We start from the raw sequence: 24,423 nt of genomic DNA, 5'->3' as shown, positions 1-24,423 counted from the left end.
TACAGCTCTAATCCTTAGCTCTTCCTTAAATTGATCTGAAATCTATCCTCCCATAACTTCCACTTCTATTAAGTGCTGATTGGTTATGCCAAGACCACCACACCCTCTTGTGTTACCCTTTGTGTAGTAAATATTTATATGATATTGGCCAGGCTTATCTGGATGATTTTTTGTCATTAAATGGCATTCTAGTAAATGTGGCAGTCAGCTCTAAAATCTCTGCCTCATTGTCACTGTACTGTTATATACTACTCTCCAGACTCCTTCATTCTGAATTTCTGTGAGTTTTTAAATTTACTTGCAATGTTCTTGTTGGGTATAGTTGGGCTGATTTTAGTAGACGTGCTTGATTTCTGTAAAGAAAGGTAGGAAATAGAAGAATGTGTGTGTTAGCTGGGTGTGGGCCCAGGGAGCTGAGGTAGAAACTACATGTCAGAATGAACATTGGTGGTAGAGAGAGATGCAAGAAAATGCAGCAGACCATGATGAAGAGGGTGCTGTCGGGAATCCCTTGACACTGTGTTGCACATGGTATGACCTATACAGGTATTCCTTTTCTTTTTCTAAATAAGGATCTGGCCCCTCCCCCAAAAAACAAAACACAGAGGAGGAATACATATTTTATATTCAAACACATTCAGACATTATCATAAATCTGATTGTGTGTGTGTATGTGCAGATCTAATCTGATGGTTAGGAAACACCAGTCTCACTGGCTGAGGTGATTTTTGTCAACAGCTATTAATACCAAGACTTGAGCATAGTAACCTTGCCAGTGTCAGAAGGTAGCCTCTGAAATCAGGATTGCCAAGTTCTTTGTGCAGTAGCATTTTCTGTCGACGTGTGGAGTGTCACCAAGGAAATACCGCCATGAAAATAAGAAAACAAACATTATTTGTTTTTTTAATGTTATTTTTATTCAATACGTTAGTAAATGTTAGTTTTCAATAAGTGCTACTAAAAAGCTTTATTATTTTTAGCATCTGTGATAATTTTTAGCACTATTAGTTAAAAGTTAAAGATATTATTATATCTCCTAGCAATTTTGTACAAATTGAAACCTGGTATTTTTGTATTTGACATGTGACAAGTAAGGACACATAGATCTGTCAAGATTTTCTACCTTTTTTTTTTTTAATTTTATTTTTAAGTAATCTGTATACCCAATGTGGGGCTCGAACTTATATCCCCAAGATCAGGAATTGCATGCTCTACCAACTGAGCCAGCCAGGCACCCCTCTACTGCTTTCTTAAAAAAATTAAACCTACTCTAAACAGTATTCTGCATAACATATAGATCAAAAGTGGAGTCTTGGGGCATCTGGCTGTCTCAGTCAGCAGAGCATGAGACTTGATCTCAGGGTCATGAGTTCGAGCCCCACGTTGGATGTGGAGTTTACTTATTAAAAAACAAAAACAACAACAACTGGAGTCTTACACCAAGTAAATATTTGGTGTAGAGAATACTGAGCTGTCCGTTTTTAGGAAATTCAGTCTGGGGGCACAGTGTTTTATGGACTTAGTTAAAGAAAGTTGGTAGACAACTTGAGTTTTGATGGGAAAAATGTTTATACCAATTCAGGAACAGAGCAGTGTTTCTTAGCAGTAAATTCAGAGGTACGGCATTATTGCGTTATTAGAATTGTAATGAAAGATGTAGAGGTTACATATCTCTAAGCACAACTCTACCCAGCAAGATAGTTAGAAGCCCCTTGCTTAGAGAATGTGAAAATAGGGAAGCCTACAGTCTTCTCAGCAATGTACTGTGTTGAGAAGTTTATTAAGAAGTTAGTTTGTATGAATAAAAGAGTTAAGTATGCTAAGAATAGCATAGAACTTTATACTTTACAAAGGGCTTTTCGTATAACTTCATCTCTTTTAAACCTCATAATAGTTTTATGAGTAGATGATACTATTCCCATTTTTCTGATTTATAAGCAAACAAACAAATTAAAGACCCTAAGGCTGAGAGTGGTTACATAGCAAGTAAATGGAATCCATTTTTTCTTGTTTTGGGGGGATAGTGAGTGTGCTTTCCAGACATCACAGCTGTCTTTTTTAGTGGGATTTGCTTATTATTTTTGTTTTGTTGGTTTGTGGAGTTTCTATTTGTTCATGTTTTTGGTTTTATGTTATTTGAAGGTGAGAAGCCGCTAGGTGTCCCAGTAGTTTGACATGTACAGTTCTGAAGATAACAAATGTTGGTATTTTGTGCTAGGCAATTGCCCTGTCTGATGGCAGCATTTAGAACTGCTGGGTGGTAAAAGGCATTGTACCTCAGTAAAGTGTGCCTATTACTTCTTTGTGAGTCTGTTTATATTTACCTTGTAGCAACTGATTTGTTAGTTGTAACTTACTGAAATGGGTCAAAATATGATAAATCATCTTTTTACAAATTTAGCAAATAAAACCTTTTTTATGATGCTGTAAACTGCCCCCAAATAGTCGTCATATGACAGCTGCATAAGTTGTCTAAACCCCCAAAATGTTTTTTAAAAGGATTCAACATGTGCTTGCCTTGTTTTTATAAGCTATAAATATATGTATATAGCGTGTTCCTTAGGTAGAAACCAGTCTCTTAAAACTGCTATCCAGAAAGAGAACTTTTTGAAGTAGGATGTAAAAGGAATCTTCTAATCCTTCATAAGTTTTTCTATAACAAGTCACTAACTTTTTTAACCCTTCAGTTTTATTTTGAAATAAAATGAATAATTGGCATTTAGTCATTGCCAAATAAAATTTTGTGCCTTTCTGTGTCTCTAATAAGCAGACAACAATCTGATGAAGGAATAAAAACTGTCAGTTCCTCATTAACTTGAGTTACAGGCTTCTTATCTTGCAAGGCACTCTTTGACATTTAGAGCCTCCAGGTTAAATCCTCGTTTTACCTTTTCTTTTCCTGAACATTTTGTTTCATGAGTATCACATTTTCTGAGGCTTTAGCCATCCTCAGTTAATTTTTTTTAATAAAAAAATAAGTGCATATTTTCTGTGGAAAAATGTCAAAACATCAATACTCCGAAAAATTGAGTCAGTAACCCTTAGTGCTACCACCCAGAGATAACCAGTAACAAATTATGAAAGTGCCACCTGACCCAAACTCTAGACAGCCCGAAGTATTCTTATTTCTACAGATCTTTGTCAGTTTGATAGACAAAACTTATCTTCTTAAAATTTACATTTCTATGACTGTTGAAGATGGATGTTTTTCATGTTTTGGTCATTCTTACTTTTCTGTGAGTTGCTTTTTCATATTTTTAAAATTTGTGAGCACTCTAGTGTATAAATTATGTTAACCCTTTGTTGTGTATGTTGTAAGTTCTATATTGTAAGTTCTCCATGTTTTTAACCTGCTCTTTGTTTCCAGAGTTTATGTGTTGAGTTGACTTATGATGTTCTATGTTACTACCAGTAAAATCAAACATGGCCTTTTTATTGTTGAAAATACCCCTTTAACTTCAAGGTGATTCTTAATTTGACAAAAATTATAAGGAATCATTTTTGGACATGTTTTCTGATAAAACCTTGCAAAAATTAAAACTAATTCAACAAACTCAAGTTGAACTCTATATAAGTTACAAATTCGAATAGGAAGATTATTTTAGTATTTAAAATTAAAGGGGGAGTGGCTGGCTGGCTCAGTTGGTGGAGTGTGTGACTCCTGATCTCAGGGTTGTAAGATCGAACTGCCTGTTGGGTACAGAGATTACTTAAAAACAAAATTCTTACAAAAAAGTAAAATTAAAATGATACTATAGTTTTAACAGTTGCTTTTGTATATAGAGCAAACTTACATGATAACAAAAACTTCAGTCTTAGTAACTTCATGACTCTGATATTTAGTTATTTATTACAGTTCCATAGATTTTTCTAAGATAATAAGTAGCTAAAAAACTGCTTTTGTAGTTTGTTTATAAAAATATATCTCCTTTTCCAAATGGTCTCCCCTAAACATATTGCCTTTTTTGGTTGATAGTATCATTGTATAGTAATCCTTTCCTAGCCTCCATAAATGTTAAGTTTGAAGGAATTTTATATATTTTTTTTTCTCAAGATTTTATTTATTTATTTGACAGAGATAGAGACAGCCAGCGAGAGAGGGAACACAAGCAGGGGGAGTGGGAGAGGAAGAAGCAGGCTCTTAGCGGAGGAGCCTGATGTGGGGCTCGATCCCATAACGCCGGGATCACGCCCTGAGCCGAAGGCAGACGCTTAACCGCTGTGCCACCCAGGCGCCCCAGGAATTTTATATTTTTGAAATTTATTATTTTTTAAGTTAGAATGTTTTGGTTTTGCATAACATAATATATAAATCCTAGGGGAGAGATTGCCAGCGATGTTTTAAGTGTAGCAAGTTTAAGCAAATTTAATGAAAATTAATATTCATAGGAATATATTCTATAGTTAATGATTCCATTATAACTGTTAAAATAAGGTTTTAAAGAAGTTTTAAGAAAACTTAGGTTGAATATGAACTTGATCCCTAGATAAATAATTTTTGGAAAGTGTAAAGATTATAAATCTCGTTGAATTGGTTTAAGTAGTAGTGGTTCTTTCAGATTCCTGATTTTTCCCTTCCTCAGTTTGCAAGAATGCTGAAAAGCTGCTCTAGCTACAGGTTTTATAGATACAAAGAGGAGAAGGGAAAGAAGTAAAGTTTAAATTTATTTTGGCAGAAGCAAACTTTTGCTTTGGGAGGTTACCTCAAATCATGTCTAAGGCCACATTCAAGAAAAAAGAAAAAATATTAAAAGAGAAATTAGCCATTGAGTTCATTTCAGTTGTAGTGATGAGCAGAATAGAATAGGAAGGCTCACATTCACAAGTGTAGACTTTTGACATTATTTCCACTTGCAGTTATACACACAACCAGAAGAGATGCGCTGGAAGGCTTGAAGAAGATGGTGTTTGTTGTCAAGCTGGAAATGTCTGATCCGTTGCTAGACCACCCTCTCTATTATACACGAGAGGTTTATTTTTTAACATGCCTGTCGTAACTTTATGCAAAGCAGAGTTAGATTGCATTGTATCTGTGTGAAGTATTAATTTGTCAAATGCAGACCTTTAAGCGATACCAGAATTTTCCTGTTTTTAAGTTTTATTTTTAAAATAGAGTAAGAGTCCATCCAGATGAAAGTACTCTGGTCTTCTTTAACCTCTGAGAGACCCTGAACTTTCCAGTTCATTCTGTGTGATGTTTAAAAATGTATGACCCTGTTGTTATGTGTCTCTAAGGACAGTGTGTCCTGGATGGTTGTAGTCTTGCCCTCTAGATTCCCAGCTCATCTAAAGGAGAAGTGGTCTTGTTCAGCTCTTATCCTCAGAATGTAGTATGTACCACCACAATGCTGGCATGTAAGCATGCTTAGATGTTTTCATGACTAGATTAAACACGTTTCCCCCCCATTTCTTACTTACTTGAAGTGTTCTGTGCAGGAATGTTCAATGAATAAAACCCAGAAAGTTTTGGTACTAATTCAGTACAAAGCTATTCATTTTGGAAAGAAACCTGTTTGGGAAATTTCTTGCTCTGCGTTAGAGCATCAAATAATTTTCAACTAATGTAATTTCTTTTATTTAACATGAATATTTCCTTTATGATCCAAAACACTTTATGATCTCCACAGCTGCCGTGAGAAGAGGAGTTTGTTATTTTAAACAGAGGCTGAAGAAACTGTAGAATTAGCAGATCTAAGAGAAAGTGGAGAAGGTGGAGGATGGAGTTGCAGACTCTACAGGAGGCTCTTAAAGTGGAAATTCAGGTTCACCAGGTATGTTCCATTATTGCCTTCTCCGTGTTGTGTTATTAAGTAATGGCTAAGATTAGTAAACTGTCCTGTCTCTGAATTTCAGTACACTTTTTAATCGTCTTCCAGATAGTTGTCCAAGAGTCATGTCATTTGCCTTTTACTGCTACGTAACAAACTCACTGACGATACTTCTAAAAACTTTAATAAAATATTCCTGACTTCCTTTCCAGAGAAAAGAATGGAAAATATTTTCCCATATACTACAGGTGTTAAAAAAAACCCCAAACTCTTTTTTTCCTTTTTTTTTTTTTTTTTTTGGATTCATCTGAAGAACTTTGTTCATGTGACTTGTGTATTTTAAGTAATGAGACATGTTTAAGTTGACTACCATTTATACTGAAGTTTTTACACATAACTCAGCTTTATGCCTTGATTCCAGTCTTTAAAGAAAACATCATTGCCAGAGCGCCTGAGTGGCTCAGTCAGTTAAGCCTCTGACTCTTGATTTCGGCTTAGGTCATGATCTCAGGGTCACGAGATCTAGCCTGTTTTATGCTCCATGGTCAGCACGGAGTCCGCTTGGGTTGCTCCCTCTCCCTCTCCTTCTGCCCCTTTCCCCACTTGCACTCTCTCTCAAGTAAATAAGTCTAAAAAAATAAAAGAAAACGTCACTGCCTTCACAGTTGTTTAAATTTCAAATATCACAATTCTTAAAATTTACCTCAGGTGCATTAGGCTAAACAAGCCTTAAAATATATGAATAAAATATGTTAATAGTTGTTTATATAATAATATCAATAAAATAATATTAAATATGTGTAATATATTTTATATGTATAATACATCTTATTTAATATAACTCTAATCCAGAAATGAAGCTATCCTTAAATAACTGCATCATTAACATTTATCATAAACAGAATATCACTGTTTCTCTCCCCTTTCTAGACATTAGCTGGATGTGGTCCCAGGTTCAAGATAAACATGTACACACATACAATCAAAAGTGATAAATGATGATGAATTGACTACTTTTGAATGTTTGGGGTGTAGAAAGAGAAAGGAGGAGGGAACAAGTTTCCCTTGTTTTATCTGAATAGTTTAAAGTTAATTTCTGAAATTGTTGGAAGCACCCCTTGGGCTTTTGATAACTACTAACTTTGCAAGTTGCTTGGAATTAGGGTGGATGAGAGCTTACAGGAAAGCTTCAGAGGCGTACACACACACTTTTATTTATTTATTTTTTTTAAAGATTTTATTTATTTATTCGACAGAGATAGAGACAACCAGCGAGAGAGGGAACACAAGCAGGGGGAGTGGGAGGGGAAGAAGCAGGCTCATAGCAGAAGAGCCTGATGTGGGGCTCGATCCCAGATCGCCGGGATCACGCCCTGAGCCGAAGGCAGATGCTTAACCGCTGTGCCACCCAGGCGCCCCATACACACACACTTTTAAATGTCTGTGGATTCAGAAATCCTTGCTTCTGCTTTGGATCTGTTAAACTCTTGCTCAGCAGTAGACTTACAGTTTGCTGTGTACAGGTGGGCTTCTCTATGTGAAGTGTGTTTTGTTTTATGGTAATTTTAAGAAATTTAGTATATAATAAGTTATGCACATTTTATTTTATTTGGCCTTGCTTCTGTTACTAATTGAGGAGAATAAAAATCTGTTTATAAAATCAAGCTTGTCTTTTTCCCAGATGTAAGTATTTTAACCTAGAATTGTGTTGAATACTTAATTTGGCTGAATGGCAAATGACAACAGTTAAATTCATAATTTGTTTAGAACTGACATCATCATAGAAGGAATTTCTGGAGAACAATAACCAATCTGAAATTTGTATGGATTAAAGATATTTAATGAAGTTATATGTAATGTTAGGAGATAGTCTTCCTCTCAAGAAATTTGGAGATGGCAGCATTGACATTCTGCTTTTAGTTCATCCTCACAAGATATGAACAAGTCCCAAATAAGACTTTCTTGAAAGACTCATCTCCTAAATTGAACTAAATTACTAAAAATGAGAATTTTTTTTTTTTTTTTTTTAAGAAAGGGAGAGAGGGCGATGGAGGAGGGGGAGAGGAAAAGAAAGAGCATCCCCAGCAGGCTCCACATCTAGGGTGGAGCCCGACATGGGACTTTATTTCATAACCCTGAAATCATGACCTGAGCTGAAATTAAGAGTTTAATGCCTAACCAACGGAACCACCTAGGCATCCCTAAAAATGAGAATTCCTTTTTTTTTTAAATTTTGTTTTATTTATTTGTCACAGAGACAGCATGCACTCGAGAGACAGCTAACGCAGAAGCAGGGGGAGCGGCAGGCAGAGGGAGAAGCAGGCTCCCCACTGAGCAAGGAGCCCAATACGGGACTCGATCCCAGGACCCTGGGGTCATGACCTGAGTTGATGGCAGTTGCTTAACTGACTGAGCCACCCAGACATCCCCAAAATGAGAATTCTTAAATATTATTTTGCTTCTTTATTTTTAATTCATACCAATTTTATGAAAATTATAATTATGAAAAAAATTTAATGTTTATTCCTTTTTAAAATCTAATTTAATTTTAAAATTACATTTATTGACTCAAAAGAGATATAATGTTCTTCTGAAAGTTATCCCAGTCTCTTAATATTTACATTGTTTATTTCCCAGTATATATTTTTTTTAAAGATTTATTTATTTATTTATTCGACAGAGATAGAGACAGCCAGCGAGAGAGGGAACACAAGCAGGGGGAGTGGGAGAGGAAGAAGCAGGCTCATAGCGGAGGAGCCTGATGTGGGGCTCGATCCTACAACGCCGGGATCATGCCCTGAGCCAAAGGCAGACACTTAACCGCTGTGCCACCCAGGTGCCCCTATTTCCCAGTATATTTAACTATTTTTTTAGGAAAAATCAGGAGCTTTTATATTCATCCTGAATTATTACACATTTGTTTGTGCAATAATAATCACTTATTTATATGTTGATAATATTTCAACTTATATACTTACAAAACATATATTTGCCCTGTAATTACATTTAGAATACTTTCCTATTTGGGCAAAAATACTAAGTATTAGTAGTAAATACAAGTGACGTGCCTTGTTTGTAAATCTGATGTTGTTATTCTGGTTGGACATGTGGTAACCTACATGATCACTGATCATGACAGGTTCAGGGATGCCAGAAATGACATCAAAGCGTAGGCACTGGCTGTTAGGCTGAGGCCAAAGCCAGATCATACATTTGACTAAATACTGGAGCAAAAGCTTCCCCTTTGCATTTCCAGTTAGGGATGAAATTAGGGCTGAAATTGAGCTTAACGGATAGAAGCATGTTAGGAAAGTATTGCTGTGGTAGAAGTGGATTTCTGTTCTTTATGGATAGGGAGATGGCTAAGAAAGTTGCAATGTACATATGGGTTGATGTTGAGTGAATGTTAAATAATAATGGCCTGTGGTGGGTATCTCATCTTTCTTGAGAAATTGCCTTTTTAATTATTCTTACATAGCTTTGATGGAAACCACATTTAAACTTTTGGAGTATTAACATGGAACAGAGGATAGTATAAAGCACAGGTTAGCGAACTTTTTCTGTGAAGATGGTAAAATGTTTTATACTTTGTGGGACGTTTATGGTCTCTGTCAGTACTACTTTGCTGCTGTATAGACAAAGCAGCCATAGATAATATATAAATGAATGGGTGTGGCTGTGTCCCAATAAAACTTTATTTATAAAAACAGGTTGTAGGCTGGATTTGTCTATGGACTGTAGTTTACGCCTACCCTCGGCATAAAGTATATCCTCATAAAAAATTGCTGCATTCTTGCAAAATAAAGTAGCTTCATTTTGATAACACAGTGTCAGCTTAAAGTCACTAGGGATTTGGATGCTCTAGTTAAGTTGTCTAGCTTCTCTTGTCCTGCCTCTGATTGTCTAAGATGCAGCTTTACTACTCTTAGATAGAAAAGTTGGTTTATTTATTTCCTCCAGAAGTGGAGGCTTAGTGTGGTTATCAGTTTTTAAGTTCCAGTGTCATGAGAGAAAACCTTTTTTGGCTTTAAAAAGTCAACTTTAGGGGCCCCTGGTTGGCTCAGTTGGTTAAGCATTTGCCTTTGGCTCAGGTCATGATCTTGGGATCTTGGGATGGAGCCCCTCTGCCCCTCGCCCCTGCTCATGCACACACTCTCTTTCAAACAAAGATCTTTAAAAAAAATAAAAAGGCAACTTTAATGTAGCAGCCAACTCTCTAGTAACTAAATTAAAAAAGAAAACCAAGGACTTTTTTCACTGAAAAACGAGGCTAGCTTTTAGGCTGCACTGGTAAAAAATATATATGTATAAAGTTGTGTTTCAGTTTCACTGAGCTCTTGGAAAGTGTGTTATTACTGTTTTGTAGATTAAAGCTAGGATATAGAAGAGTTACTATTGTCACACGTGAAGTAGAATATAGTAACGCATACCTCGTGTGTATGGAGATTACATGGTTGGCATCCTCAGCTATCCAGAATGCTTCTTAACACCTGAAGTAAGGCTCTTGACCAAATACGATAAATGTCAGAAGTCATTCACTGAAGAGTGTACATTTTATTCAAGGGGCATTTCTTAAGCTATTAGAACCTATTTGCTCATCTTAGAATTAGTTCACTGTGCATATCACACAGCAGATCAGAAGCCGCATTTTTGAGTTGGGGTTCAGGGGCTGTTGGAGGAGATGTAATAGTAACAAGATTTGCTAGCTAACTCCTTGGCATTTAAGAAGTAGATTGAAAAACAAAAATGTAGACACAAGAACTCTTTAAATCATAGCAGTTTGGGTCCTTTATTATAAGGACCTATTGTGCTGTTTATAGAATAGTATATTAATTGATGTAATCATGCCTCTTAAGTATCAATCAAAGCTGACTTTTTTTCTGTTTAAGAAGGCAGATAAGTATATGTTTTAGAAATATTTTATGACTAAAACATTTGAAAGTACCTTGACACTCGAAGAGAGGGACAGATTTTTTAGTTACATGAAAAATTCACTTGGGGAACAGCTTATTCCCGGGTACTTTTAGGAATTTTCTGATATTTTTTATCCTTCAAATTTTTCTGTCCTGGTTATTGTTATCTTTGGGCAGGGATGCTTTTCGAAGTTGGGTTAAGTCAGAAGACGCCCATTTTTCTTTCTTTTTCATTTATTTGGACTTCTGCTTTCTTGAGTAAAGGTCTTTCTTATTAAGTATTCTGGTAGCACTCTCCTTCCCAGAGGAACACAGGTAGGTAGAGTTTTGTTCCTTCATTTCCCTACTCTCAAATACGGAGCATCCCTGGTCCACTGAGTACACCCCCCACAGACAAGACAGTGGCAAAGTTAGTAGCTGACACTAGCCTCCTTTTGTGGTAAGAACCAAACCAACAGACTTGCCAAATCTGTACTTTGCTGTATACAAACAGGCCTGTTTTGTTATGGGACCAGCTTCCTTCCAGGCCTTTTGGGTCTCTAAACAATGACAACATTTTAAAGGGATGTTCGGCTTTTGGAGCATCCAGCTTGTTTAAATTGCTTTTTAAAAGCCCCCATCCCCCGCCCCATCTCCAGATTTGTTAAAAAGCAGGAGCTTTTCATTTCAAACATTAAGTGATAGTTTGATTTATTTATATATATGTGTGTGTGTATACACACAGGTATGTATGTATGTATATGTATATATTAGGAAGAGTGTCTCATTAATCTTTTATATGGATCATAGAAGCTTTTGGTCTATTCTGATTGTGTGTTGCTCATTTTTTTGGGTGGACTTAAAACTTTAGATTTTTGGGGCCAAGTCTGATTAGCCTAGTGGGTTAATATTTAAGACTGATGACTCTTTTTCTCTCTTTATTACCAGAAACTGGTTGCTCAAATGAAGCAGGATCCACAGGTAAAATACTACTTTTATTCATTTAATTTTTAATTTAAATTAATTTAAAGTAACTGTAAGATACTAAAATACAGACCAGGACTTAAGTTTTAGAAACTATCTCACTCTTAGCATATTTGGTCTTCATGTTATAAGGGTTTGGAAAAATACAGTCGTTCTATTATAATGTAGCTATCATTTTGTCTTTGTTTCTGTTATTTTACTTTTATGTTCATTTCTTTGATTGTTTTGGGGGGAAAATTGAGTTAATATTCTTCATATGGCTTAAATTTCATTTCCATGAGCCAGCTTATTCAGAATCAGTTTTTGAGGCTTTCTTTATTCTCCAAATTACTGTATATATCCTTACCTTCTCATAGCTTATATAGTACAGGTATAGTACAGAACATTTAAATACTTAATTCCACTATGATTAAATAATTTCAGAATAATTTTTAAAGAACTTTTTAAAAAAAATTATCTTTGAAAGAGCTCTTAAAGAGGGTTTAAAAGTACCTTGTATAATAATCCAGCAGATGTTGCCTTCTCTTTAAATCTCATAGAGTTTTTGACTTAGGCATTTTCTTCTCTATCCCTGAAGAGAAATCTTCCTAAAAAGTTATCTTGTCTTTGATGATTACATTTATTGTTCAGGTAGTGTCTCTTTTGTAGCCATTAGATAGTGGGTCACAAGTTTGGAGAGTATTTATCAGCCTTTCAGGATTTGTTTACCGTAAATTGTTCACAGAACACTTAGACCCATTATATTTGTATAAGTATATATATGTTTGTGTGTGTGCGTGTGTATATATGTAGCTGTTAAACATATACATGCTTCATTGTAAAGTTAAGAAAATAAATTCTTGGATTAAAGAATGGTACTGAAGCAGATTGATTCTTTGGAAGTGGGAAATATATTCATTTCTCCAAAAACTTAGCACCCAGTGGCCTAACTAGTGTGTGGACACAATCCATTGATTCTGAGGGTTGGCATTGATGGCTCACACTAAAGTCCTGTTTGACAGTCTTTCTTCTTTGAGAAGCATTTCCATTTTTATTTATTTTTTAAAGTATATTAAAATTTAAATTAGATTTAGGAAACCAAGAGGCAGTAGACTTTAGATTAATAGTCTATTTTATATTTAATATGGTAACCTACATTGTCAGCAACTGAAATATTATTAGAAAATTTTAACATTTCTGATAGAGCTGGTGGTCATGTAACAGTGCAGTCTTAACTCAAAAGAATCTGAGGGGGCAGTAAGTTGTTGGACAATCTTGTGAGTGATCTCATTAGTGAAGCCTTATATCAATATATCAAATATACTTATAAAAAAAGACAGTGTAGGGTAAACTTGAGGGGGAGGATCTGTGCCCCAACCCTGGCAGAAGACCAAGCAGGGTGAATCAAAAGAAATGCATGTGAAACAATGAAGAAAAAGTAGTCTTTTATTGGAGTGGTGTTCAGTCTGTTAGTAGGCTGTCCTGCTACATTAAGCACTTGAAAATTTTAATTTTGTTTTTTTTCCCCACTTGAGTAAAAAGCAAGCACGCTCAGTGTATCTCATCTAAAATAGTATTCTTTTTTGATTCCTAGAATTTTAGAACTGAGAAAATACCCTGGTAGTCAGTGTGTTAATTTGAATGATGTAGTGTTAAGGCAGTTGCAGCACTGACAGCTTTTCAAATCTAGGCTAAAATAACAAATGTACTCTACTAAATAAGGGAGAGGGCAAGTAGAGAAAAAACTCTTATCTTTATTGATAATGCCATTAAGCATGCGGTGTATGCATACTTATAACTTCCATTTTCCTGCTTTTGTCTGATTAGTGGAGCTTTAGGTTTTTTGTCAACTGATACTTTCTATAAAGAATAATAATATTTCAATAGAAAGGAGTACTATTACAGTACAAGATGCTAAAATATAAAACTTGTAATTTGAAACATTTGCAAAGGAACTGCCCCTATTCCAGTGTTAAGAGCTACATTTAGGATCTGTGGTGATAATATGACTACAGTTTAATGCATGACAGATTTGATTGGCTAAATGCTTAAGATTGCTTCATCATTTGTAATACAGTATGCATAAAGTCTTCTTGCTACTATTCTGTTAACAAATGAAATATCTTTCTCACAGATATTTTTTCTTTCCAATCAGAATGCTGATTTAAAGAAACAGCTTCATGAACTCCAAGCCAAAATCACAGCTTTGAGTGAGAAACAGGTAGGGGAAAGGGGGGGGGGGCATATTTTTAACGTTGTGTTCTAAAGATATGTCTGCTCGAGGCTTCTAGGAGAACTGCTATTTTTCCTCATGTGTGAAAATAAGTGTGGGCAGCCAGACTCAGTTTTAATTTTGTTTGAGCTCTGTTTATCTATTTTTATTTTTGGTTGAAATCAGTGTCTAGAGTATCCCATGGGTATATGTTACTGGCAAATACCTAAAAGCAATGTGGCAGGCTGCTGTTAACTGTGTTAATTAAACTCTAGTTTACCCATAGGGGAAAGAGGTAAAGAAAGTTAGTGGGAGTATGTGATAGAGAATCTTGTCGTTGCTGGATGTGTCTTGTTAACCTGTTTTAAAGGCTTGAGATGACATTTAACTTACCGTGGAGAAAATGGTTGTAAATCAGTTGCTGTAAATGTAGGTCTCCCATTCTGATTATTGTCATACCTTTATGTTATTCTTTATTAGATAGTGACCTATTATGTGAAAAAACTTTGGTGGAACCTTGTTAGATTTATTTATATAGAGCAAGAGAAGAGCATCTTACTTTTTTTCCCAAGGACATCTGGAAAGTATTCTTTGGAATTTCTTGTATAATGACCTCTACTTCACCAGTTCACGCAGCTCCTGCCACCAGGTGGAGTGTGACAATTGATAGAGCTCTAAGTAAATGTCTATGGTAATCTGACAAAGCATTTGTTTCCTTGTTCCCTCCCCACCACTCTCCCTGTGGTTAAAAGGAGCAGTTTTCTATCTTGGCGTAGGTGAATGTGTGAACCAAAAGCATAAGGTGATTTGCAATTGGTAGTTCCTGCTAGTGACATCTTATTGAAGATTTTTGACTAAATAGTTCTCAGTAATTGATTTTCATGTGTTTTTTAAAAAACTTTTATTTAGTGAAATAATAGTAATGAGAGTAATTTATCTCTGAAAATTTCTGATTGTGTTTGTATTGTGTTTTCTATGGTGTTTTCATTTAACTAAGGGGAGAAATAAATTTCAAGAACTATGTGGAATGGATACGAGTCGTTAATTGTTCAGAATAGAATCTTTTTCCAAGCTGAGTGAACAACTGCTTTTTTCCTCCCCGCTCCTGTTCGTATGCTTCTGCATTCCCCCATCTTGTCTTCTCTAGAGACAGGAGATATTTTAGATTAGGGAATTGCCAAACTAAAATTGGGAGGAGGTAACATGGTGGAGAACAATTTGTAAGGAAAAATATAAACAGAGTTTGTTAGTATGTATTTGGCTCTGAAAGTGATTCAGTTCTCTAAAGTCAAAATGATGTGTGTTAGTGAAAGTGTTCTAGCTTTAGAATTCTGTTAGCGCTGAGCCTCCTTATAGTTTCAGGGTTAGTTTGACAAGATGCCAATGAATGAGTCACTTTTGCTGAAAAATTCACGTGTTCCAGCAGGGAAAGAAGGTGAGAACTGATTAGTGGAGTTAGGGGGTGGGGGATGTTGTCACAAAGTTAAGACAATCTAAAGCTACATTTGGGGAAAATGGGGCATTTGAAAAAATTTACATTTATTTAAAATTTTTGTTTGTGAGAACTGATGTAAAGATTTGGTTTATTTCTATAACTTTTTATTCTTTAATTTCTTTTTTCTACTAGGGACCTCACTTAATAGAAAATTGCAACCATTTATGTTTATGTTCAGTAAGACGTTTCATCCAGTGGTAAACTCTGTCATCTGAACTAAGTTTGGATTTTAGAAACTAGAATTTTAAAAAATAGGCCTGGCATCAGGAAAACCTTAGGTATACAAAGTAAAGAAAGTAAAAAGAACGGAGTCAGAAACTGAAATGCAATCTTGCAATTTTTAAAATATTTGCTTAACTGTTAAAACAGCCTTTTTGATAGAACAGAAAATATATCATTTTTAGATAGGCTAGTACTTGAAGAAAGCACAGCTATAAAGTTCAAAAGCTGGGCCTTCCTCAGACTTCTTTCCGACATAAAACATTGATATTCAGTTTAAAATAGTTTTATTTTACAACAAATGCTAATGCTGAATGCCTAGCATTTTGTTTTTCCTTCTCAAAAGATCTACTTAGCCTCTGGCAAAACACTGATTTTCCTTTTCCTTTAATAACTAAAATCTGAATTACCTTACTCACATGACAAATATTTTAATTTAACATTAATTTTTTTAGTTGTGAGAAAATGCTAAATACAGCAAAGTACAAAGAATGTCATATTCTGGAATTAACAACTACTAATCCTTTATCATTATTTGTTTCTATTTTTTTATACTATGTTTACTTTCTGTTGTCTTTTTTTCTATATCCGCTTGAAAACTTAATTTGTACAAGTAATGCATACATTCTCTTTTTTTGCTTTATTAAAGAAAAACAAACATTGTAGATAGTCATTAATTCTTACAGTGGGCACTTATTAGTTCTTATTTGTTATTACTACCTCAGTCTTTGGTACTTAATCAGTTTCTTCCTCAAGACTAATGATGAAATGTTATGCTCCATTTGGGAAAATATGGTCTTTAGTGAGCATCTTTCATGGCTAAAACTCAGTGAATTTCATTGAATTCTTGGTTAGAAGAACTACAGTTTTCAAACTGTAACTTGAGATTTTTGAATAAACTCCCCATTGAAGATTTTGAAGTTAGCTCTTTGACCCATAGGACTTTAATTTGTGGTTGACAGTTTCAACTCAGGAAATCCCCAGACTTGATTGGTTAAACAAATTATATGTTATGGAGCCATTAAAAATCATGGTTTCAAAAATATTTTAATGATATAGAATGTGCTCATGATAAAGCAAATGAAAAAGCACATACAGCTTCATATGCATTACAATCCCACTTTTGAGTGTATCGTACGTATAGATGTATGTAGACAGGTAAATGCATATAGAAACAGTGTCACTCTGAAATGTTGGAAGGTGATGAATTTACAGGTGGTTTATTTCTTCTTTAAGGTCTTATGAATAGTTGCTTTAATCTCTATGCTAATGTTTCCTTTTTATAACCAGAAATAGACAAGAAACATTATTTAAAAAATTTTTAACATCAAACTTTTGTCTGTTCTTGAGAGAGTTAGCATTTAAATATCCAATGACATTCTCCTCATGGTATATGAACCACTCTAATCAGAGAATCCATCTATTTTAAACACTAGTAATACTGAAGTGTGGAAGCAACTATTAATTTCTTTAACAGGGTTCATTCTTATTCTGTACCCCTCCCTCCTCATTTTGGCACGATGTGTGGTCTTTTGCTTGTCAGAATAAAGGTTAGAGAATTTTTTTAAAACCGTCATCTTGCTTTTTATGCTTTTTAAACTGAAAGTGTTATGCACATCTTACATTTTTGAGTGTGTTGGGTTCAAATATTTAGTGGTCTGGCTAGATTATAATTTAGTTATTCCTCTAATGTTTGATGATAGGATGTTTCCAGTTTTTTCCTATTATAAATATAGCTATGATAGAAATACGGGTGTGAATTTGTTTCTCTCTGATTGCCTTAGGACACATTCTTAGGTGTGAGATTACTGTGTGTATTGGTCAGCTATTGCTGTAATTGTTCTGCATAACAAACTAATGTTTTATTGAGTGGCTTACAATGTTTATTTTCACACTGGGTCTGTACATCATCGGGGGTTTTCCTGATCTAGGCTGGACACATCTGCTTTCCCGATCTAGGCCCAGACACATCTTCTTCAGTTTGTGGGTTGGCTGGCCTGCCTCCAGGCCACAGGTTGGGTTAGATCTGCTCTGTACCTATTCACTCTGAGGCCTACGCTGAAGAGGCAGCAGCTACCAGGGGCATACCCATTTCACCAAAATACCAGAAGCAGACCAAACTCCCAAAATACACTTTAAGCCTCTGCTGGCATCAGGTCTTGTAAAATCTTATTAGCCAAAACAAATCATGTGGCCAAACCCTGCAAAGTTACATGACAAAGAGTATGGATGTATAATTTTATAACAGAATATAAAGAATTGAAAACAATAATCCATCTATCTTACTTGGTTAAAGTTAGTATAAAATAACTTAAGTATATATATTTAAAAAAAACACAAATTTTTACTACTTATTTCCAAATAGCCTCCAGAAAACGCTGTATCAGATTAACAGACTGTAGTACAGTACCTAGTTTTTCCCAGGAGATACCCTGTGGGGGGAAAAAAGCATTTTGCTAATGTGGAAGATGGATTAATAGGTATCTGATGCTTAGCTGGAGGTATATTTTTCAAACCATTTGTCCATGGCACATATATTCTATAGTATTCCTTAAAAACATTTCAGTTTTAGGTTTTATTTTTCTTTTACCCTTTCTCCTATTTTTCTTTTTCCTTTTTTAGAGAGGTAGACACCTTCATAGTCTTTGGTCTTTGCTACTGGTTTGCTTTTCTGACTCTATGTTTAAAAATTATGATCTCTATTCCTTACAGATTGCTTAACCTAATACAAGATGAAATACTTTTCTGGGTTTAATAAATAGTTGCCATTTATTAAACCATTCTCATTTTAAATTTGAACATATTTTACTAAAATGGATTTGAAGCCTTTGGGAGAGAAGTTTCTGTTCCTGTCATAACTAATTATGTTTCTGATGCATAGAACAACATTATTTAAGCTAAATAGGTGACTTGAACAGTAGACTGTGGATGGGGAGGGGAAACTGGAGTTTGATTCTATTCCTGATTCTGTAACAGACTTTTTCATAGATTTTGAGTTAATAATTTAATATGTCTGTTTCCTTATTTATGGAATGTTTGAATAATGCCTTTAAGGAGTTGATGAACATTATCTATTGAGTGCACTGAATGTTTTTGAAGGTAAGTTCTGTTTAAACTGAATAGGTTAGCTTTGGTCATAGTGGTTAACTTCATCTCATACAGAACACCTTCATCTTACATGTCAAGTACTACTTCCTTTTTTCCCCAAGTACTACTTTTTTTTAAGGACTTAGAACATTTAATGCAGTCATGAGTATGTACATCATTGTAATGCATAAACTGGGACGTGGTCTGTTTGTGACTTAGCCATGGTTATATATATAATTAATTAGTATCTGATTTGAGACTAGAATCCAGATCACTGTATTCTTCATTCCGTTTTATTTAGTAAATTATATTCTTAAACTATTCTGTGGACCTTTACCAAATATTTTTTGAAATAGGACATTAGGCACGATGATTACATTGCCTTTAGGCTTCATTGCCTTGGAGTCAAGTAAGTAGATTAGTTCTTGTAGTCTAATAATGGTAACCTGATACATGACTGTCTCCAGCCTCTGATGCTGGTGACCATAGAAAGTTACCCTTTTTCATTCATAACCAAACTAGTGTGATTGGCTCATCACATTAGAATTTAAAATTGTTATTTTTTTAGAGTGGAGATTCTTAAATTGTGTTGGGAATCTGACCTCATCTTTGTCCAGAGCTTAGGAGTTCCCTAGGATTTAGTCAAGTTCATCCCTCCTGCACAATATTTATGAGAAACCATTGGTCCAGTTGTTTGTTGAGTTTACTTCCTCTTGTGTACACAGGGGATCTTCTTCCCCTGTTGTTTTTTTTTTTAACCTTTGTTCTCGGAGTACAGTTGTCACTATTGCCAGTAGTTGTACCTAGCTAATCAAATATCGACAAAGAAGCTTGGTGAAGTAACTCATATTTTAATAATGTGCGCCATGTTATTGTAGGACATTTTACCTGAGTGTGGTGGAGGGAATCAAGTAAGGTGGTGATTTCTGCCAAATGCAGCAATCTGCTTCTCTTAGTACGTTAGGGCAATTTTCTTCTTAGTTCATTCTAATCATTTATTTTTGATGCTGGCAAACAGAATGAGTTTTTACTTTATTTTATTTTTATTCTTTTTGAGAGGGAGAGAGACAGAGGCGGGGTGGGGGGAGGGAGCAGGAAGGGGCAGAGAGAATCTTAAGCAGGCTCCACGCCCAGCACAGTGTGGCTCCCACATCCCTGAGATCACAACCTGAGCCAAAATCGAGAGTCAGTTGCTTAACCGACTGAGCCACCCAGGCGCCCCATGGAATGACTTTTTCAATTCAGTTTGAAATTCTTAACACTCATCATCAGATGTTACATGTCTTGACGCTGAACTACTGGAATCTGTTGTATTTTTTTTTTTTTTCTGTGCTCATCTCTTACTTTTTGAAGAGCATTTTCCTCAAGCAATGGAAATCTAGACAAAGTCTAAGTTTGTGGAACTTTTTTCAAGCACTGTATTTAGGGACTCTTCACTTTGACTCTTTGGAGAACATTAATCTTAACTTTGGACTGGTAGGTGGTGTGCACAACAGGTGCTTATTTAACAGGCCTTAGCCAGTATAACTGGCTTTATTAGTAAATTACTTTGTGCTTTTAAATAGACTATTCCCTTCAATTTATTCCCTTCTCCCTGAGATCTGTGTTTTTTTCAAATGTCTATCATTCTAAGATTCTGACTCTTCTGTTTATTCCGCATACATTTATTGTGAGTTTTCTATAGTGAAAGGCATGGTACTAGGTCCCTGGAGGGTGCAAAGAATGAAAATCTTGCAAATGACATATCTGATAAAAGGTTAGTATCAAAATGTATAAAGAACTTATAAAACTCAACACCAAAAAACAAATAATCCAATTCAGAAATGAGCAGAAGACATAGTCATTTCTCCAAAGACGCCAACAGACACATGAAAAGATGCACAACATCACTCATCATCAGGGAAATGCAAATCAAAATCACAATGAGATAGAATTTGAGGGGATATATGCACCCCTCTGTTTATTACAGCATTATTTAGCCAAATTATGGAAGCACCCCAAATGTTCATCAATAGATGAATGGATAAAGATGTGGTATATGTATACAATAGAATATTATTCAGCCATAAAGAAGAACAAAATCTTGTCATTTGCAATAACATGGATTGATCTAGAGAGTATCATGCTAAGCGAAATAAGCCAGTCAGAAAGACAAATACCATATGATTTCAGTCATATGTGGAATTTAAGAAAGGAAACAAATAAACAAAGGGGGGAAAAGAGACAAACCAAGAACCAGACTCTTAACTGTAGAGAGCAGATAGTTACCAGAGGTGAGATGGGTAGGGTGATGGGTGAAATAAGTGAAGGGGATTAAGAGTACACTTGTCTTGATGAGCACTGGGTGATAGATGGAAGTGTTGAATCACTATATTGTATACCTGAAACTAATAATAACACTGAATGTTAACTACACTGGGATTAAAATTAAAAAAAAGAAAATCTTGCAGTGTTACTTCCCTGTGATTGGTCATCTCCTTCAAGATGTTCAAGCTCATTAGCACTGATGCCTTTAGCAGCTCATTGCCTCCTTCCCTGCCTTACACACCTCAGAAGTTCCCTGGTGTCACCTGTGTATACTGGGCTCTCTCAGTTCTCTGTGCCTTTGCATGTGCTGTGCTCTACAGCAGGAATTCTCTTTCCTTTTTACCTGTTAAATTCCTACTTATCCTTTGAAGATCCAGTGTAAGCAAAGATCCTCTGGAAAGTTTTCCTTGACTTCTTTCCACTCTCCAGGCAAAGTGAGATACCCCTCTTCTGTGTACTCATGGTATTTGTGCCCACCTCTCTTCCTTGTTGTAATTATTTGTAAACTTCTTGAGGATAGAGAATCCGTCTTGCTCATATTTGTACCCCTCAAGCTTGCATAGTAGATATGTAGCAAGTGTTTTTGAATGTATTAATTCATTATGCTTTCAAGAAGCTAGTAGTCTAGTAAGGTGGCCTATGATGTGCAGGCCAAGGCATTTGACTAAAGATTTCCCATTCAAATAGTTCAGTTCCCTTTTTTGAGAAAAAATGTTCTCCGTATTGTTTCCTACTTGAATGTTTTAAGAATGTTCAGCAACATTTTTAACCGTTTCAATTCAGAACAGCTTTATCTTAGTTTCAGAAAAGGAAAACTTTTATGAAGTGAAGTAGTGTAAACCAGTAAATGAGTCGGGCTAGCAGTCTGGAAGCCTGATATGTCTAGAAACAGCCTCCTCTGTGGTGTTGCTACATCACTTATTTCTGTCTGTTGTACCTTCTTTGGGTTCTCTTTAGGTTTCTCCTGATCTTATAAAACATGTTGACATTTCTTTTATCTTTTAAATAACAAGAATTCCTTTGTTTCTTAATTTCTTTCTGCCATTGCCTTGCCTCTGTGTCACTTCATGATTAAACTTCTTAAAAAGCTTAAACTTAGTTTAGTCTCTATTTGATGTTACTTTTTCTGTACATATAGCCCTTTATCAACCCACTGCAGTCAGTTTCCATTTTCCATTCTGCTCTAGTGAGCTCACTGAAACTTCCAGTAACATAATTGCCAAATCTAAAGAACATTTTTTTACTTCGTTTTACTTGAACTAACTGTAGCATTTCAGATTAATGACCATTTCCTTAAGGTTTTCTTTTTCAGAGAACCAAGAACCTTCCTTTCTAGTTCTTTGACCTCTTCAAATGCACCTACTCACTTTTCTTTCAGGCACTTCTTCCTCAGCCTACCCTTTAAAAATTAATATTCTGTGGTGTTTCATCCCTGTCTTCCTTTTCATCTTGTTCTGTTTTTCCCCCGTGGGTGACATATAGCCTCAAACCACCACTGAATGCCAGTGACCTCCAAATCTTTATTTCTTCTTCCCCTCTCTCTCCTAAGCTCTAGACAGATGTGCATTTTCAGCTTCTGCCTATTGGATGTCCCAGAGCTCCATATTCTCCAGATAGAACCCCAAATCCACCCACTTCAAATTCTACTACTTCTTTCCCTTTTCAGTTAATGACATGCCATTTATCTAGTGGCCAAGCAAAATGTGGAAGTCATCATGGACCTTTTGTCTCTCTCTCAATCTCTTATCCATAATTGTAACCCCTTGCATCCAGTCCTATCTTTATCATCCAACCTTTCACTATTAACAGAAGATACAAAATACAACCCTCATATGTTGGCTTTCCTGCTTATGATGCTTCAGTAGCTCCCTTTGTCTTAGACTTCTAGGAGGAAATCCAGACTCCTTACGGTGGCTCAGAAAACCCCTCATTATCTCACCCATGAGACTCTCCATTGAACTCATACACACCTTGTCCTCCAGACTTGACACATACTTAAATTTTCTTGGTTATGCTCTGTCGTTTCTTCGACCCGGAATATTCTTTCCTATCTTCTTTGTTTAGTACTAAACCTAGTGTAAGCAAAGGTTTGACCCACAGGCTCATTTACAGAACAGTACAGTACAAAAATAGCCACACATGAAAAATTGAAAACAACTACAAATTTATCAGTGTGCATTAGCAAGTAATACATAAGAGTTAACAATATATGCATATTATGAAGTACTTAACTGAGTGGAAAGATGAATGGAAGGTAAAAAAAATCAAATTGTAAAACATTACAGTATGATTTAGTATTTAAAATACAAAATATTAAAAAGACATTTGTGTATATGCATTCATGGTTATTTATACTTAAAAATATGTGGAGGGTGCCTGGGTGGCTCAGTCAGTTAAGCATCTGCCTTCTGCTCAGGTCATGATCCCCAGGTCCTGGGATCGAGCCCCACATCGGGCTCCCTGCTCAGTGGGGAGTCTGCTACTCCCTCTGCTCTTCCCCATCTCATGCTTCTCTCTCTCTCTCTTTCTGTCTCTCACATAAATGAATAGAATCTTTAAAAAAAAAAAAAAGGAAAATATGTGGGAAAAGTTCTAGATTATTTAGAATTATTTACATGGAACTGTTAATAGTGATTTCCTCTCAGAAATGTGGGATTCCAGAGAGATGACCAAAGAAGCTGGCACTTTTAACTTTTTATCCTCTTATTATCTATATTTTAAATAAGGAACATACTAGTTTTTTAAACTACCAAAGTGTAGTATAAATACAGAAAACTACCCATATATGTGTATATATTTATGTATCTGTATATATAGTTGAGGTACATTTTTGCAAGCTGAAACACCTGGATAACCAGCACCCATGTCAGTATCAGATATTTACTACAGAAACTTTTTTGTGCTTTCTTCATTTCACTCTGATTCCCTTCCACCAGAGAAACCACTATTGTGACTTCTAGCAGCGTAGATTAATTTTGCCTGTATATGAAATCATGTAGGGTATATATTTTTCTGTCTTCCTTATTTTATTCAACATTATTTTCATAAGTTTACAAATGTTTCTTTGGAAGCTTTTTAAAAAAATGTTTATTTTGAAATATAAGAGTCATAGGAAGTTGTCTCTTGAAATTTTAAATCACTCAAGAAAAAAGTTTGCTATCTCTCAGAAATACTCATCCCTAACATCTTTTGGCATAGTTAAATGCTTTCTCTTGTGAATTGATAGCTCCTTGCTCTATTTCTCTTGATCACATTTCCTTAACTATTTGTTGGTATGTTTCTCTCCCTTCTAGATTGTGAGTCTCTCAGAACTATGTTCTCTTCACACTTAAAACCCGGTGTCTACCTAGTGCTTCACGCACAGTGGTATTTAAACATTTGTTAAAGAAAAGCAAGAGGTTCTATTCGTGACTGGCCTTGTATCTATGGAATTTCTCTGAACTGGTTACCTTATCTGTAATATGGGCGTTATAATTGCCA

At 35.4% G+C, this 24,423-nt stretch overlaps 1 protein-coding gene across 12 annotated transcripts in view; it reads left to right on the top strand.

Annotated features, from left to right (window-relative positions):
• PHF21A (PHD finger protein 21A) overlaps positions 1-24,423 on the top strand; it is a 188,515-nt gene that overhangs the window by 29,407 nt on the left and 134,685 nt on the right. For all 12 annotated transcript variants that reach the window (XM_045808738.2, XM_045808734.2, XM_087854775.1 and 9 more), the window contains 3 exons: positions 5,628-5,771; positions 11,609-11,641; positions 13,779-13,844. In XM_045808738.2, coding sequence (XP_045664694.1) covers positions 5,718-5,771; positions 11,609-11,641; positions 13,779-13,844 — 153 coding nt within the window. In that variant the 5' untranslated portion in view covers positions 5,628-5,717. The remainder of the gene's footprint in view (positions 1-5,627; positions 5,772-11,608; positions 11,642-13,778; positions 13,845-24,423) is intronic.

The sequence above is a fragment of the Ursus americanus genome, chromosome 24, assembly GCF_024610735.1.
Source record: "Ursus americanus isolate L20-20 chromosome 24, mUrsAme1.1.p, whole genome shotgun sequence".
Lineage (NCBI taxonomy): Eukaryota > Metazoa > Chordata > Mammalia > Carnivora > Ursidae > Ursus > Ursus americanus.
Note: the sequence above shows the minus strand (reverse complement) of the source record. Positions and strands in the feature narration are given on the sequence as shown.